Source organism: Phalacrocorax aristotelis, chromosome 2 (genome assembly GCF_949628215.1).
Source record: "Phalacrocorax aristotelis chromosome 2, bGulAri2.1, whole genome shotgun sequence".
In the NCBI taxonomy this organism is placed as follows: Eukaryota; Metazoa; Chordata; class Aves; order Suliformes; family Phalacrocoracidae; genus Phalacrocorax; species Phalacrocorax aristotelis.
Genome location: NC_134277.1, coordinates 88364572 through 88383430, shown reverse-complemented (window position 1 = coordinate 88383430; position 18859 = coordinate 88364572). Strand labels below are relative to the sequence as shown.

At 39.0% G+C, this 18859-nt stretch overlaps 1 protein-coding gene across 8 annotated transcripts in view; it reads right to left on the bottom strand.

Annotated features, from left to right (window-relative positions):
• Nucleotides 1-18859, bottom strand: part of CTNND2 (catenin delta 2) — a 686661-nt gene that overhangs the window by 270341 nt on the left and 397461 nt on the right. For all 8 annotated transcript variants that reach the window (XM_075084268.1, XM_075084265.1, XM_075084267.1 and 5 more), the window contains one exon: nt 2785-2979. In XM_075084268.1, coding sequence (XP_074940369.1) covers nt 2785-2979 — 195 coding nt within the window. The remainder of the gene's footprint in view (nt 1-2784; nt 2980-18859) is intronic.

Below are 18859 nucleotides of genomic sequence, written 5' to 3'. Positions count from 1 at the left end.
AAATACAAGGAAAATACAGAAGTTAAAAGAAAGCAAAACAAAAGCCACCACCCAAAAAACAGTGAGTAAATCAAACAAACTTAATTTAGTTTACCCTATAGAGAAGTTTTAGCTTAATGAATTTGGCTCACTGAATGTTGGTTCACCTAGAGGATGAAAACGTCTTGAGTGGGCTTTATCCTTAGTTGTGTAAACATTCCTGAATGGAGTATTTAAGAGATCACGAAAGAGAAAGAGGTGATATCTGTATTAAAAAAAAAAAAAATCACCACCAAAAAACCACTTCCATTCTGAGAGTCACTTAATCTTCCATATTAAGTGAAATGTTCAAGTTCAGCAAGAATGTTCTCTTGAGAAGGGAAAAAAAAAAAGTAAACAGTTTGCAAGTATAACTTGCATAACTTTTGTTTCTAATGGGCAATGCTAGCTACAGAGAGGAAAAAAAATCCAGACTTTGGACATAGTCCTTAGTCTAAGTTTGCCTTCCCTTCTTTTCCCCCCCCATCAGATGTGGAAAAGCATGCACCATATTCATGATTAAAGGTACTGTTGTAATAGACAACAGAATGTGAACTATGGTGTATGGTCTATAACTGAGCACGCTGAAGTCTTAAAGCTCCCCACCACACCCCGTCCCACCCCAGTGTGATTCATGAACACAGAAGATACAGGCCATGAACCCTTGGCATATATCTCCAAGGAGTACACAAAATCTACACCCCTCGTATCTTATACCAAATAGTCAAGACAAATAGCTATTCAGTCCTACAATAAAAAACAGTTAAGACAACCCAATGAAGAAATAAAAAATTTTATGTGCTAAACTTCAGTTGAACTCCTTCGCCTCTGCCAATTTCTGCTAATTTCAGAAAAACTGTCCCCATCAGAAGGATATGTTCCTACAGGCATTTGTGGCAGAGGCAGAAGGAGTCCAAGAGCTGATCTGATCCAGCCCAAAATTCCCTCTGAGCACTGACAGCTCTTCAGCCTGTTGTGTGAAAGGCTGACAGCATCTGCAGCTAACAGCCATTGACAGAGCAACAGACTAATTGGCCTGGCGTGCATCCACCTGCTTTTATTTCCCCTGACCCTGATGATAGGGGTGGAGGGTGAAAGCTAAGGAGGATCAACCCAACACAATGCTGGACTGATGGGGCTGTTCTTCAGAATGAGCCTGGAGCAACGTTCAAATCTGTATCTCAAAGAGCAAAACAAAATTCACCTTCACAGGGTGCATTTCTGCTACCCAAATCAGTGTACTTTTTCAGTTTTTCCTCTTCCCTTCTGAAAACCCATCTTCAGGTGTTACCCACTAACATCCTGCGTCCCAGTTTCATTCACTATAATTGTGATCTATGTTGACAGGGTTTCCTTCCTTATGGAGGTGTTGTGAAAATTACAGTCACAAGACAGCCTGCTACTGCAGCACAGAGAACCAAGGGATATTTTGCAAGCAAAATAAGAAACCCCCTTCAGGGCACGACTGGGAAAGAGAGCACTGTATAGGAAATACGAGGTGGCCACATGCGGACATGAGGCTTAAAGTTCAGTATAAATAGTTGCTTCAATCATCATCACTGCCTTCACTGCTCAGCGATTTAGGCAGAGGTCTTGTCCCCTTCATACAAAGAATAGTAATCTTTTCTCATATACACGTATGACTCTACACAAAACACATACTATGGTAGTTTCTTTAACAGGAAGGACATGGTGTAATGGTGTTCTTCAAAAAGTATAAAGCTGTTACAGGTATTGAACTGGAGAATTCTGTGGAAAAACTACAGGATTTTCTCCTGTACTTTGAACACTCAAAACTTGCATAAAGAAATCGAAATTTTCAGACATGCAAAAACTGCCAGCTTTTGCCCTTGGAGAAATTGTTTTAAAAATAATAATAATAAAAAAAAAGTTTTAAAAGAAAGCAAAGCACCTTGCTCCAAAAAGTACACTTAACTTTTCCTTACTGAAAATGGGAGTGATCTGAGAATGGACATAATCTTCCCTCTTTGATCAACACAGCAAAGATAAAACACCAGAAATACTTACAATTCCTAAGGCAAGTTTTCTACATCTGCTTTAGGCTATTTTGGCTGTAGCATTTATGTACCCTAATTATTTTGTGCATTAAAATACCATAAATATCCCTGTTGATTTGTGATCTATTTGTGGGTTTCAACATACAGCTGTATTTCATTTGGTTGAGAGGACATTCTGCAAGTAGGACTTGTACACCATTTCATGGACAATCATTATTATTTATGGATGATCCAGTGATGCTAACAGCTTTTCTCTACACCATAGTTCAATTTTATATCTGTATACCTATACCTAAGTGTACATCTGTAGGAGAGAGGAAGAACATTTACGTATGATTCACTTTGAAAGCAAGTGAACAATCCTCTGGCTTCATGTGGAAGGAAATTTGCAGTCCCTTTGCAACACATAAAATACCTTCGCAAGCAAAAAAAACCCAGGACTTTCTTTAGCGACAACAGATTTTTCTCAAAAACAATACACAAGATTAATTAAAATATTTTCTCTCCTTATCAGTAAGCCCCTTCCCCAAATTAGCTTAACCAATTGTACATACAGCACAACATTAAATATTTCTGTTTTGTGCATGCCTTTGGGGTTCTATTGATAGCTGCCATCTGCACAAGGTATTTTGTTTGACTGGCATGCACATAATACATTTTGTTTAGCACATCAGAAAGACAAGAATTATTAGTACTGAAGAATAAGGTATATCTCAAAAAGACAACCATGCAAGCTACATCCACCTACCTGTACTAGTGCGATATGTGCCTGCGTGTGCTGGTTGCAGAGGGTCCCCCTGACTCTGGCTGAGACTCCTCATAGGGGGCTTCTGATAAACTCTGTCTTCGTAAATAGGATCTATATGGTGTTCTGGAGACTGCAGTGCCCTTAACTCGGAGCCAAGGTGGCTGTGCTGGCTGCTGTAAGATGCCCGAGACCCAGCTGCAAATAGATTTAAAAGCCATTTAGGAGAGAGAAAACAAGTGACAAATACAGGATCTGACTTTATTAAAAGTTTACTTGAAAGTAGCACTTAAACACACACAAAAAAAAACCCCAAAACAAAGCAATAAATGGTTTCAACATACAACTAGAAACAGCATGCAAGGGCAGCAACAGCTCCAGTTAATCACTTTAGTTGTATCATCCATCTGCCTGCACCTACTCTAAAACCTCGTTTCTTCTAAGGCAAGTACATATTTTGGAGAGAGAGATATCATGATATCATCTCTTCTTAAACAGAGACCAAAAAACCCCAACCCCTCTCAGAAAAAAAAAGGGCGGGGGGGAACAAAAACCCAAAAACCACACACATATACACAAAAAAAAGCTGTGCGATTCAGGAATGCCCCAGACCACAGGGGTCCACAGAAGAACCGGGAATGGGGGAGAAGAAAGGTTCTGCAGTCAGAACTAGTTTCACATGTTATGCCTGTATCTTAAGATCTACAAATGAAATAAGGTAAAGCTGATGAATAGATGTAGTTATACAAAGGCTGATCTTTTTGCTGCTTCACTAAAGTACAATAGAATGGTCATGCCTTATCAACATTTTGCCCTCAACAGTTCAAAAAAAATCATATTGCTAAGACTTTCTACAATTTAAATATCCTCTGAGGAGGAATAAATTAAACATGCCTCCTAGAAAAGCTATTTTAAGATACAGTGCTTTTTTTCTTTTGTAAATAACAAGATCAACTGGGATTGTATCAAAACATTTATTATTAAAAATATTATTTTCTAACATGCTATTTAAAAAAGAGACTTTATATTTCCAGCTGTGATTACTTTTGCCACTTTAATCCCTTTGTCACTTAGGTACTTCAGTTCTGTGGTACATTAGCAAGATTCCCAGGAAGAGTCACAGGGAAGCCATACAAATATTGCACATTTTGAAGACAGGAATCAAGCAAGTATGCAAGCCACACTTGACAAAGGTTAGGTCTATACTATGAAACAGTAACATGCTATTCAAATATACAACTGTTACACCCCTTGCTGATAATCCTGTGAAGTTAAAATCCTAGATGTGGGCGATGTTCTACTAGCTTATCTTGTACTACTCAGACCATCACTGTAGTCATTCCTGCCGAAATTCCTAACACATTCATTATGTTGGCATTGGTTTTGTTACCTAAACAAACACTAAATATTTTAAAAATGCAAAGCACAGATATAAATTTATGTGTGATAGCAACATAGGATAGAAATGAGAAAGATACACAGGCACAACGTTACTTAAACTTTAATACAAATTGTCTGGAGGGAAAGAATAATTTATTCCACTTCCTCCCTTCTGATCAGCTTGTGCCAAAGACATTTTCTTCTGAATTTTTCAACGTACGTGCATCTTTCCAGTGGAATACCCTATTTGCATATTTTCCCCTTCAAATATTTTTCAGACTGACTTGCCATTAGCACACCACTGAAAGCAATTCTGTTGCTCCCCTTACTACAAACTCTGCCAAGAATCCCAAAGACATATTTTATCTATAACTACTGCAATTATCCAGGAAGTTGATATTACTATTACAGAATTATATTCTTCATGGTCCACATTTTCAAAATGCGCTTTAACTCTACGTCTTTGAGACTGATTCTCAGAACAGCTGAATGGCTCCAAAGTATAGTATCCTTCAGAGTGGCCTAAAATATAGCCTGTTATGATTATGTCCAAATTTCACTGAGTACTTGGTTCTATCTGTATTCAGACAAAAAAATATAGAAAAATTGAGTGCAGCATTTCAGACGTTCACCAGTGTATCAGGCTTGCTACAGAATAAAGAATTACACTCCCTTCTAGAAGTACTACGATTCTTCTGTCCATTTACAAATTAACAATGCTCTTTGGAACAATAGATTTTCTTCTTAATCCTGCTTCCAGTTCTCAAACAGTTACGCTAGTCTTCCAGTTGAGATGGGCTTAATTCAACCTCCTTCATACTCTACCAGTAGTTCTGAATCTGCAAGTGCTAATACTAGTCTAACACTGAACAGAGGTCTGGAATTTATTATGCTAATATTAAAGAGAGGTTTATTGCACGCTGCACATGTAATTGAGACTGTAACACTACTGTACTAAACATACATATAACCAGAGGAACTTCTTAACAAAAACACATTACAGTGCAGGCAAACAATACAAGGAAGATGTGACAAACAATAAAAGAAAACCAACACAGCTTGCCTGAAAAGAACGAAGTGGCAATCTAGAAATAACCTAAAGCCACCTAAGCAACAGGATTATGGGTAAACACCCAAAAAAAGGTTCAAGAATTAAAACTCTCTCATGGAGTAACTGCCACTGTTCCTCTAACATTTCAAGAAAACAAAGATTTCAAGAGGTAATTAAATTACTTTCATTTTAAAAACATAAACACTTTCAAATCTCAGAATCTAAGGCCATCAGAACATGAATATAGTTTTTAAAGCATGTTTTCTAAATACCTTCAGTTTCAAGCAAAACTGATATTTTTCTACAGGCCTCAGTACGCAATTTTACTACACTATTTCCAAATTACCAGATATCAATATTTAAACACAAAATACTAGCGCCCTTTAAAGTTCTTCAGTCTACTTAAAAAAAAAAAGTCAGTGAGTTTATAAAAAGGTGGACCACCACCTTCATTTTTAATGCTTCTATTAAGTTGGTATTTCAAAAACTGGAATAGCAAGGTCTGTTTTTCATTAAAATCTCTTCTGCATTGCTCTTAAACTTCTTATATGTATTAATTTATTCAAGTCTCAATTTAGGAGTAACAGGTTTTTACTGAATGTTTTATTTAAATATTTAAATCAGCTAATCAATAGCTATCATACCAACAGTTATCTTTGCTGCTGGTGCTGTATCACATCCAGTATAGCTCACACAGATAACTTCCAGGAAAACTAACACACAATTACAGCTGAAGTCAACAAAAGACTTACAGATTTTTATATCATTTAAAAAAAAGGGGGGGCAGGGGGAGAAGTGTGATGCATTTCAAACAACTGCATCCTACCTCATCTACACACTCAGCCTCTCTACCATATTCTGCTGCTACTTTGGAAGGCACTGGAAAAACGGTTGAGATAATTGATCAAAATGAAGACCGTGAACTCAAAGAATTGATGCTACAGAAAAAAGGAGGTATAACACACCTGCCTGCATTTTGGGTTAGCAGCAAACAGCTACATCCTTTACTACCTGAAGCTGCAAGCTGATCTGTAGCATTTGCTTCAAAAAAAAAACAAACCAGAACAACTTGCATTAATGCAGTCTAAAGCTCACAGAGGTCAGAAAAGCAACACAGTCATGATGGAAAAGTAGCAATCAACATACTACCAGGAAGGAATAAAACATTGGATTACCAAGGCCCATCAGCATTCTCGCAGTCAAGGAGGCTCATCGCCCTCAGAAGTGGGTTCCCTAAACCTAAAGGCATCATTAACACATGGCTCACCCCAAACGGCACTTGTCCAAAACCTGTTCTCAACCAGCCACCATCCTTTCACCTCACTAATAGTGCTGTGCCGCTCTGGGTTGCTTGAAAGCAAAGTGGTGATGTGCCATCAAGGCCACATACAACCCTCCTACATATTCTGAAAAATGGACCCATCCCCCCTCCCTGGCCAACCTGTCCCTAACAGCAATGCTGTTTTCCCCTTGGGGAAGTATAAGGCATCAAACCCATTCAAAGACAAGCCTACGTATGAGTTCAAAGACAAGTCATTATTAAATTTACAGTTCTGCAAGCTATTAATTACAGATGATGTATTTAGCATCAGAGCAGACACAGAACTCCTATGACCATGGTTGTGAAGGAGTGGGGATTTGTTTCCCTTCTAGATTAATTAAAAAACCTCCAAACAAAACCCAAAAACATTCACAGAATCCCAGGTTGGAAGGGACCTCAGGGATCATCTAGTCCAACCTTTCTAGGAAGAGCACGGTCTAGACAAGATGGCCCAGCACCCTGTCCAACAGACTCTTAAAGGTGTCCAATGTGGCAAAGTCAACCACTTCCCTGGGGAGATTATTCCAATGGGTGACGGTTCTCACTGTGAAAAATTTCCCTCTTATGCCCAATTGGCCATTGATAAGAACTAAATTATTATTTAGGTTCTGAAGAAACCACTTCATAATTAAATCCTCAAATGGTCCAATCTTTAGTTTGACAAAAGACTGAGAAATTATTTGATGGCAATGCTGGAGATGCATCAAAGCAGAAAGTATGGAGAAGACTAAAAGGCTCTAAAATAGCTGCAAGGGGCATCAAAAGCGAAGCAGAGAAGTAAAAAGAAAAAAAAAGGAAAATCAAAATAAGAAATAGGGTATATTTATCTTTTTTAAACAGAAACTGATGAACTATAAGAACAAAGCATATGGAAAAGAGAGTCTTCTGAAGTCTCCAAGGCTGAAAGCTGATAGAAAGTGGAATGCCCCTTCTTCTACACCACTGTGGAGCTTGTAAAAATAGACTGTGGTCACGATTCAGCAGGGTTAGCTTGTGAGCCCCCAGCCAGGTGAATCAGATGAGAGCAATGACGATAACCTAGAACTGGCCAGAAGTTTCACTATATGAAAATACCACGTTCCTGCAACCTTTGCTCTCCTCTCACATTCAAGAAGGGCAATAGAAAGAACCCAGGAAGACTGCAGCCCTATCTAACTGTATCAAAAAGACAATCTCCACCTTTTACACTTAAAAAAACCCAAAACCCTACTAGCTGAAGGTTTCCAAATTATTCACATATGTTCCTCAGTAGTATAGGGAAATGGTTGTTTCCTAAGATGATGTTCTTTGACAAAGTCTCACTTTCCACAGGAAGAAAAAATACTGTAATCAGACAAGTGTAACGTGAGAGAAATACAGAAAATAATCCCCAGTTGCTCTTTAGAGCGTATGTGGGCTGTCATGGATGGAAATAAATACAACAGACACATTTGAATGACACCGTTAATCTGACAGTTTAGGTCAGTAAAGTAAACTGCTATATTGGCAGCATTTTTCATTTCAAGAAACTGAAGACATTAAAAGCATTCAAGTTAACGGATACACAGGCATTTTTATATGCTTTAATAAAGCCTGGACAGTTTTTATTTGTGTCCCTTGTGAAAGCCTTTACAGCCAGTAACGTGGCCTGCTGCAGCTCTAAGAAGGAGCCCTACAAATTCATGATACTCTCTAAACATCTCTAATAGCAAAAGCATACATTACTGCCCTCCTCTCCAGGATTTAAGAGCTCATTGGAAACACGAAACATGCAAGTGATCTTCTCAACATGAAGAAAAACATCCAGATTTGACCAGGTAAACTATTCAGGCCTCATTTAAAAGTCCTCCATCACAAAATATATTAATTGAGAGTCCTGTTAAGCAGTTTCCTTACGACTATGAAACAGGAATATAATTAATGAGATATGAGGTGAGGATGAAGCTCAGTGACCATTATATTACCACTTATCAGGAATGTGTTTACACCATTAAACTTAACTGGGTTGCAACCCCACACATTTCAACATACAGTTTATCTCTGGCTACTTGAGGCTCTAAGTATCAACCTCAGACTCTGAACAAGCCACAACACATTGCTCTCGGGAGATCTGATTTTCTAACAAAGAGGAGTGACCATCCACAACTGGCTGTATAGATTTTTAATTTCAAATACAATGACAACATTGCTCATGTAATTTGCACCGAGATTTTCTTAGATTACAAGTTTAAAAACAAACAACAAAACCCAACCCCACACAATGGTAAAATAAGCCGATCGGTCAGATAAGAGACTGCGGCACAGAAACTAACAGAGCATCACAGCAATTTTGTAGCGTTGGTATGTTGCATGCTTTTCAGGGGACTGAAAGAACTTTTTTATTTAAATGGCACATCAGGGCTGAAACCCCTTTTTGACATGAATTTCTCTTAGATGTTTGCCCTGAAATGCTAGTGTCCTTATTAAAAAAAATTATACCGTACGTCAGGTCATAGCTTCACTGTAATTCTGAAAAAGCAACATGTGAGAAAAAGGATATGAATAGTAGGATTTTTACTCCTAACTCATATGCAATGAAAGCTACTTTGCAGACACTAACCTGGTTTACTTTACATAGTAAGGAAGCTGATGTGCACCCGAGTGCAAAATTAGAAGTGAACAGGGGGGAGAAGGAGAAATAAGTCAAACGTTCATAGCTGGAGTTTTGATATTGACCTCCTTTTGCCAGAAATTTATGCAGAAACATCTCCAAAATGCTTGTCTGACTACATGCATCTTCTACTCACAACACTGAAAAGGGCAGTATGTTCTACAACAAAAGTTAATATAAATAAAACTAATGAAACTCAAATAATGGGAATATACCAGCACTGTGTGATGAAAATTATGCTACCAAAGAAAAGGATAACATATCTAACCCAAGTAGTGAAAGCAAATACAAATTGTTAAGACATGACAGATGGGTAAATTAGCCAGTAAGACATGAGAGGCCATATGGCAGTACCAGCTAATACACACCTTAGGTATGCTAGCTTGTGTCCCTAGCATACCAATGATCTGCATTTACCAGAACCAAACAACAGTCTGGACTGAATTCCTTTTAATTGGGTTTAGATTTTTCTTAAACACAGGTTTCTCACCTGTTTATAGATTTTACACACACACAAAATGTATCAATTTGTGCCTGAAGCTTTTCTTTCCCCAAATATTGAAATTAAAGATTCACTAACAGAAGTTCAGAATTAGATTAATTTTTGTCTTTATACTCTTTTTCTATTCTCACTACACTATTCTGTCCATGACTCAGGACTATTTATACAAGTAGAAAAGGAAATAATGCCATCGCTAAATTGACCTATTACACATGACGCTTCTCAACTTACGTGAATCTCTGGACATCTGGAAAAAACTTGGATGGGCTACTTTGGCATCGCTGGTCCACACTATAAGTGATCACCACAAAACAAGTATGTGCTACAACATACAAGCCTCCAGAACTGAAAGAACCCACTAGCCTAACCTGCCAGTGTTTTAGGCTGCTTTTCCTCAGGTTTTCTACTTAAAAGATTAAAGTGTAATATGATGCATGGCCTGGAGTGTTTCTTGCAAACTATCATTCCACTGTCAAACCTATCAGCAGTTTCACTGTCAGGATACTGCCACATTCAGCAGTATGGCTCACACTGTAGAATTTCCCAGACATAATTTGTCCATTAACCAGATTAAGTATCTTAGGAAAGTCTCCTCAGAACAGATTGGCTTTGGCTGCTTAAGACACACTGCAAAACCAGCCTCTGACCTAGGGTTAGCACTTTTCACATCAGTGCTAAAAATAAGAAAAGGTGGTGGGGGGGCAAAAAACCTGTAATTTTTTTTTTAAAGAGTAATAAACAGGCCCAAAATAAACTTTAAGGATCATTTGATAAAGCTTGCTATGTCTCGTAAGAAGTATCTCGGTAATTTCTATCCCTTTTAAACTAGTTTTGAACCACATTTGAAATTAATTACACTCCTAAGTAGATATATATAAAAGAGAAATAAGGCTAAAAATATTTTCCTAAGTTGTCTATGGTTACTTTTTAGTCATGCAGTGCAACTTAACTGCAAAGTATTGTATAATTATTTCAATTCTACAAATCTAGGAAAAAGAGGGAAAAAACCCACACAACATGGTTCTGTGTTTCCTCACAAGCATTTTCTTTTTCCTGCTACTGTCCTCATTCTGTTGAGGAGCATTCACCTGCTTCAAACATTTTATCAAAAATAAATTGTAGTGGAAAAAGAGAAGTGTGACTGGGAGCAAAGAGATAAGAGGCAAAGATAGCCAGGAAGAAACAGCAGATTAAATGTGACAGACAAGTTCAGGGAGATAATTCCCATTTCATTTCTGATCTGGGGAACTGTCACTGGAGAAAGAACAAAAAAAACCAAAACACTCTCCCAAACCAACCGCTACCACAGAGCAACAACTTGCCTTCAGCAAGGCAGAAAGCGATAGATTTTTTTTTAGTGTTTTTTTTTTTTTAAAACTATTAACTGAATGACCACATTGGGTGCCTTCTGCCCCCCTTCCCTTAAGCTCTGCCTCTTCCCTTCCCCTTGACCCTGCCAATTTTACAAAAAAGGGGAAACGAGTCCTATGCACAAATGGGAACAGATACTGCTATCCAGTGATACAAATCACCGTTTCTAACTTTCCTGCTCACTAACCGCTTTGACTGAGGGTTGGGTGCCTCAGCAACAGGATGATGTTACTAAGCAACAGCCGTGCATATGCTGTTTGGAAGCTCACCATAGCTTCACGACAACTGAAAATAATATCAAGCCTTTGCAGCAGAATAGTTCTTCTTTGAAGTTTTGCTAAACATCTTTATCTTAAAAAGGATAAAAGTTTATTATTTTGAGCTGTACAAGCCTGTGTTGCACCATGGGCTCCATGCTAAAGCAGGTGCTGTGGCAATACATTCAACTCAGCAAGTAAAGGAACAGAAATACTAGTGTATTTGGTAAGACATGCTCCAAAAGTAAGGATCCAGAAAAAAACACCTCTGCAGGATATTGTGCAAAACCCTACAGTTAACACTTCTCTGACAAGGACTGCAAGTCAAAAGGAAGAACAGTGCATCTCTAATTCCCCAAAGCTGGGTCTTCCTTCCTCCCCAAGGCACAAGGCCATGCCAAGGCATACTTGGGGACCCAATTCCTGCCTGCTAAGCAGCAATGTAGACTAAACATCCAAAACCCCATAAAATCTTTGTAGAACAAGAAACCACTTCCAGCAGCACGAGTGATTTGCTAAAAAAGCATTGCAGCCTCCAGGAAAATGAATCAGGTGCTATTCCACTGATGCCCACCAGTGAAAACTTAACTTTATGATCATGTTCAACATCGTGGAAAAGCACAGCATCTAAAAAAAACCCAGCAATTCACAACCCTTCCCCCAAAACGAGCATTGGCTCAGTCAACCTTAAACGGAGCAAGTTCTCACAGCAGCTCTGGTGCAGGGGGAAGGGGAAAGCCTTTCTGCATCAACTCCTCCCTGCGCATAGAACAGAAAGAGCTTAAATCTAACTAGACATAAATGTCTCAAGATTGGCACAGAAAATTTGTTAAGGAACGTGCTTTGCGGAACAGTGGTTCCCAAATGGAAAGAAGTCACTGTGTAACACTGTGGGAAGGGTAACACTAGAAAACAAAACTCGCTTGGGTAATGAAGCATCAAGTCTGTCCAACTACAGTATTCCTTGACTGGCTTTTACTGGGCAGCCTGAATCTTTGATGTAATTGTGCTGTCATTTCTGCGAGTTCACAGTTCCAACAAGTGGTTTTCCTGCTAATAGGGAAAATGCAAGCAGATAGTTCAAATGAATCTTGACCACGCGTGAATCTTTTTAGAAGAATTAATTTATGATGAATATTGCGTATATTTCTTTTGCAAGCCTATGTTCCAGTCTCTTGATATATGCAGTTGAAATCCAAGACACCACATCTGGGGTTTGCTCACAGAAGAGTGTTTGCAACTTATCTTTTGTAATTCCTTTTACAATGACACTGTGTATTATTAGACATGTGAACAATATTAACTTTTGGAGATTTTATCTGTAACACTTTGTACTCAAACTTGCATTTCACTGAGAGAATTGAGAAAAGCATCAGATAGCCTCTGGGAGGAAAAGGTGTTTAATATTCTATCAAAGATGACTTTACATAAAAGAGCAAATGCTTTCTCCTCAGTGAGCATTTGCTTGCAATCTCTGGTTTCTGAAATCTAAGACTTGAAGTCTGACATTCCAGAGGAAAAAAGGGGGTTAATTATCTTTGTTTTTCTTTCAATGCCACATTCAAGAAAGGGAAGATCTCTTTGGATATTCTGTCACACTCAATATTACTCATCAAGTTTGCATTATCCTTTTGAGACTCTCTATATTTAAAAGACGAGAGTGAAAACATGGAGCTTTAATTAAATGTATACATAATAAATTTGAATACAATCTAACTAAAGAATGTAGTTATGCCTATAAAAAAGTTCAGACCAGCAATTATCCACTTCTACATTTATGTTCAATAGATTATCATTGCATTATTCAAGCTGGTTTTAGGTTATTCCTGTTACCTATACATCGAGACCTCTGCTACAACACTTAAAATAATCTCCTATTATTAAAATCATTATAATCTAAAGCAATTCTAACAGGCTTGCTCTAAATAATAGAAAAAATATGCTGAATGTAGAGACAAAGAAAAGGAATACTGTTAACAGCATGATGATGAGCATTTAGGCATCAACTTCCAAAAACTCAGAAAAATCTCTTACATAAATCCTTCCACAATAAGGAGCAAGCAGAAAAGGAAATGGATGGCTACAGATTTTTTTCCAGGAACCTATTCAAACAAACAAAAAAGGCAAAAAAAAAAAAAAAAAAAAGAAGAGAGAGAGACAAGAAAAGAAAAGAAACAAAACCAGCACAACAGACTTTTAAATGTGCCGTTAATCTCACAAATTCAGATTATCCCTGAAAAGCATTGCAAGGAAAGCACTGTAAACTGAAAGAGTCCTGTCACTCGAGCAGAGAGTCCATGCTAAAAAGAAATGGCCATGACAAATGCTGCAAGAGACAAATGGTGACAGAAGGTCATCAGCAAAAGGAAAGCAGACTTCAGATAAGAAACATAAGAAATGTGTTCACAGTAGTTTGCAATAATCCACTGCAAGGGTTCAGCTTCAGGAAGGGCTTTAACAGTACTTTCAATTACAAGGATGAGAAGTCCGAAGGTGACAAACACTTGAGGGATTCTGAACTGTCCCATAATTAGTTCCCGGTTATTTATAAATGCAAATGGACATCATTTGCATGTACAATGGTTGCCTCACCTGCAAAGCCAACACTTCCATGGTCACAGGGCTGGCTGAAGACATTTGCATCAAGTTTTGCCTGATTTTACATAAGCAGTCTGAAACCTACTGCAGACTGAGAAAAGCAGTGGCACGCAATCCATCACAATCTTGATAAACTTCAGAGAAAAAGAGATTCTCAGCTAAGACAGTTAAATCTTGAATTCATAGACTCGCAGAATAGTATCTTAAGCAGGGCACGACACAAATTAGACCACTTTGGAGAAGACTGATCAGTTACATTCAGCACTAGCTTCAGATTCTTGCCAAAAGCAGCTCAAGGTGCAACACAGACAAGGATGACATGAACTAGACAGGAACTCCAACTTCAGACTGAAAGAAATGCAAAATGTTGATGAATAAGCCTTAAAAACTTTGAAGCTTGGTCAGAGAGCACGCAAAGTGCAATCATGGCTCAAGAGTCACTCTATCTTCAACAGTGCTACCAATTTTAATTCTTCAAGGGAAAACTGATGAGCACCAGTTCACAAAGATTCTCCAGCCAAACACATCACGGCTGGTTAGTCAAAGCCCTAAAACCAAAGCCTGCTGGTGAAAACAAGCCACTCATATGACACCTTTTGCCCTCACCCCCTCCTTGGTCAGATGCTACTATCCTAAAAGCTGCTAGGGAATCGACTGATCTTGCCTTTGAAAAAATACTGGCAAATCCTTCATCAAGTTACTTATTCTTACCAGGATTCAGCAGTGTTGATATATAACCTCCATTTACTAAAAGCAGCTACATAAGGTAGCAGCCTTTCCTCTGTCAAGAAAAGAAGGAAACACACTAATTCAGGTCTGCGTACAACAGGCTTCCTGATTTCTTGATCATCTAGGCAGATCAGTTCAGAAGAGGGCTGGAAAGAGCCTCCCTTGCCCACAGAGGGTCACAATTGTATATAGTTCCCAAGATTAAGTCATAACCTGAAGTCCCAAATTTGCTTGTTATGTGATCAGGCCATGAATATTCTGTTATGTTCCTAATATAGGTGGCTGAGACATACTGTAGTCAGCAGGTGACCCAGGTCTTTTCCTACTATTGTTTTCAGCCAAAGATGCCTAATTTGTAACTAGCTATTAGGTGTGTTATTACTTTGGCTCCAATTCTATTCTTTGATCTGCAAAACTCTTTCTACACAGGATTTATCTTCCTCTCTTCAGAAAACGCCTCCTAATATTCCACTACTAAAAAGCTTCCTTGGCATATTTCAGGGTTTTATGCCAAGACAATAAAATGAAAAAGTATTTTTTGAGTGGCCGAAAGAGTTCTCCTCATGGGATTTTAGTAGTAGCATCCTTCCTTTCCATTAATTTGATTTTCAAAATGACAAACTGACAGTGCTGCTTTTCCCAGGTCCCTGCCCAACTACATTCTTGCAAGAATATCCATCTTCTCTAGCTTAACTAAACATTTCCCAAGTGGCACTACAGAAAATGCATGCTCAGAGCCCCGATAGGAAATAGAAAGACATCAGATATAATCTAAGAAAAGGTCAGTAAGCAGGTTATTCCAGTACAATCTGGTTCTGGTGAACTCATGTTGCAAATTATCCCTTTAACCATTTATCACCTTCATGTCTTGTATTATCCTGACTATCAGCTTTTGTAGTAATGGGCAACAAAGCACTGTGATTAGCTGGTCTGCAATTTTTCTTTTACTCGGTCCTCCCTTTCTTTAGGGCATGTTAGCCCCAAACACGCAAAGGGCTGTCATCTTGCCTCCCTCCACCTTCTCCCCACCCCCTCCCCTAAAAAAATATCTGAAAGAGTCCAACTCACCCTCCTTCACAGGTCATGCTCCCAGGCCTTGGATACAACACCTTTGAAGAGCTTATGGCACCTTTTGGTGAGCAAATGTAAACATAGCTGCATCCCTGCTGAACTGGGATGCTCAGGGAAGGTGTGGGTGGGGGAAGGACCCCATGGAGAGGAGTTCCTTTTGTTCTCCAGTCACAGGAAATCTGCCCCAGTATCACAAGGCCACAGCTCCCTCTCCACCCTTGCTTTCCTCCCAGGCAACACTTTTTAAACCCAGGGAGAGCTTTAGTCCTATGATCAAAAGGTTTTACTGCCCAAGAGCCGCACAGCTGGCTATCTGATAAAAGGGATGGTTTGCACCTGGGTTGGAAGGGGAGGGTAGGGGCTGTAAGGCAAGATACAGACACACACTATGGAAAAGATAACTATAGAAAAGCTTATGCAAAATTTTCCTCAGAAAAGTGAGGCTTGCCTCAGATTTAAGACCACATGTATTCAAACTAATATGGCACTTTCCTATTCTTCACTTACACACTACAAGTTGCAACTTGATGTACTTATTAAAAATCTATGTCATCCAACTGGCAGCTTCATATGCCATGCCTTATAATTGTAAGATTAGTCACCACTTGGTCCTTCTCATTTCAGCATATTAAATTCTGACTTTAGCTTCTACCCACTTATGATAATATACAGTTCCATGAATTCATTATCATTAGACAGTATCTCTCTGCCCTCCGTAACACCACTTTTATAAAACCAGAAAGTATTCTGCTGTTCTGGGCCTGTACCAAGGTGATCTTCAAGTTTGACCCTACGATTACAGAAAAATTGCCTCATTTATCTGCCATGATTTCTCATAGAGTGAATTTGGTCCCAGGTAGTGTCTGGCAGCCACCACTGATGGCTAATGCATTTCACCTGTGAGCACTTTGCATCTCAGCATGGGCAGCCATGGGCACCTCCCCACACAAGTTTTGGCCTTAAATAAAGGGAGCCTTCCTCAGCTCCCCAGTTTGCAATCTTCTTTCTGCCATAGTTAATGACTTTACTTTCGATCTGCTTTAAAGCTGGTGTGTGCACACAATAACCAAAAAGCTATTAGATACCCCAACAAATGAATGCTTATGTTATTGATGAGCCCTGTACTGACTTCCTAGATCTCAGCTACCCCATCTACTGCAAACAGTTTGCGTGCTATAGCAACTGGAAAGGATGAAGTTTCTACCACAGTCCAGATGAAAGTGCATGTTCTTGCTTCTCTTAAATACCTGAAGACCACGAGGGACTAAATATTTCTGTCACTATTTACTGAGGCTTTCACGACAAACATTTCCAGGCTATTGGATAAGGCCTTGCAATGGGGTTTCAGACCCTAAGGAAGCTACAGCTTCCACATGTACCCTCTTTGCCCCATGTCCAAGCAAGACAAACACAGTGATCCCAATTCAGATTGTACAGCACAAGCAAATAATTCAACTGATGCCACAAAGGCCTGAGTATCAGAAATCTGAGTTGCATGGGACCTTGCCTAGTAATCCCTATCCCATACAACAGCGCTCCCTTCTTCTCTGAACACGTGAGTATAAGGTCAAAGACATTTGGGATGACCCAGAATCATACGCCTGGCAACTGAAGAAGACAACAGATATGCGAGGACACTACTCAGATCTGAGGGCAAAAGGGGTGGTAACAGGCACAGACAAGACTTAGCCTCATTAGCATGCCCTCAATACCCAAAAGTTTGGACATATCGTAGTTCATGAGGACCTTTCTGTCATCTCACATACTAAAAATAATACAAATCAACTTTAGCAAGACACAGCTATATGAATTGGAGTGTCAACACTGGCTAATGTATTTCCATTGCTCTAAAAAGAAGTTCAAAAAAGTTACATTCTCAAAACACTGCTCTTTGACCTCATATATTTCATTGGATTTCAGTAGCCAAGAAAAACTGACAGAAGAATTCCAACTCCTCAGATTAATCATCTTTCTGCTACGGACACTGACTCTTCTCTGCTAGCTTTTTGCCACCTTCAGCTCCTTCTTGTGCTCCTTTTCAGCAGGTATATAAGCACAGACTTTTTAAACTCTGCCCTGACGCTCAAGAAATTCCTTCCAGGGGCTTGCATGCTTCAACTTGAATCCTGCCCTTCTTAGGTAAGCTGCTAAAGTTCAGGACCAGAGGCCAGAAACTGCACGCCAGGTTGTGCAGTTACAAGCAACAGCACAGGCTTCAGTACTGACCAGAAGCGTATTTGATGTTACTTTCTCCTAAAAGCCCAGAGCCACTGCCACTCAGTTTCCCACAGTGATTCAGTTAAAATACTTGCAGCTTCATAACAGTTGAATCTATTTTCAGCAATGCTGCAGACTGGTTTTCTTTGCCTAAAAGCTTGTTATTTTGCATTATTATTTGATTTCACACCCCTCTCAAAGACCGTCAGGGGGATCAGTCAAACAATTTCCCATATCAAGAAGAAGGGAAAGGCTATGGTCAGTATGAGAACAGGACCCAAGTTTAGACATCTTTGTAGCATTTGCTCACACAGCAAGTCAAAGCTCAAGCTCATTAGCTTAAAGATATATCCATGTACATGGGGTCACTGTATGTGGCTCTTGTCAATTACCCCTCTCCCTCTCTTTCATGTAAGCTAGATTTGAAAGACGAGGGAACAAAAATCATGCCAATATTAAAATATTTCAAAGATATCCATCTTATTCATTCTGCTTTACTGCTGTAGACTGTCCATTTTGGATACCTTGTGCAAGTTGGAATTGAGCACTACTGTAAATGTTTCAGTTATAACAATTAATATCATAATTTTCTCTGAAGGAATAGGTAGAACTAGTGGCAAAGAAAAGCAAAGTGAACATCAAGCTGCGCATTTTTATCAGCACCAAGGCCAATATCAGCACTTCTAACCTCCAGGTTACAATGCGGAAACAAATAACTTGATATCAGAAAGATACCATATTATAAGCATCTGATTAATACCTGAAATATTACTGGATGCATCAATATATATTTTTTTTCTTGTTTGAAAGAAAGCATCTCAAACCAAACAGAAGTAGAAGGAGAAAAAAATTCTAGGACTGCACTGCCTGTCCCAGAGCAAAGAGGCATTAACAATGTGTAAGGGCTCTGACAGCAGATAAAGGTATTTTCTACCTAATAAAAACAAACAAG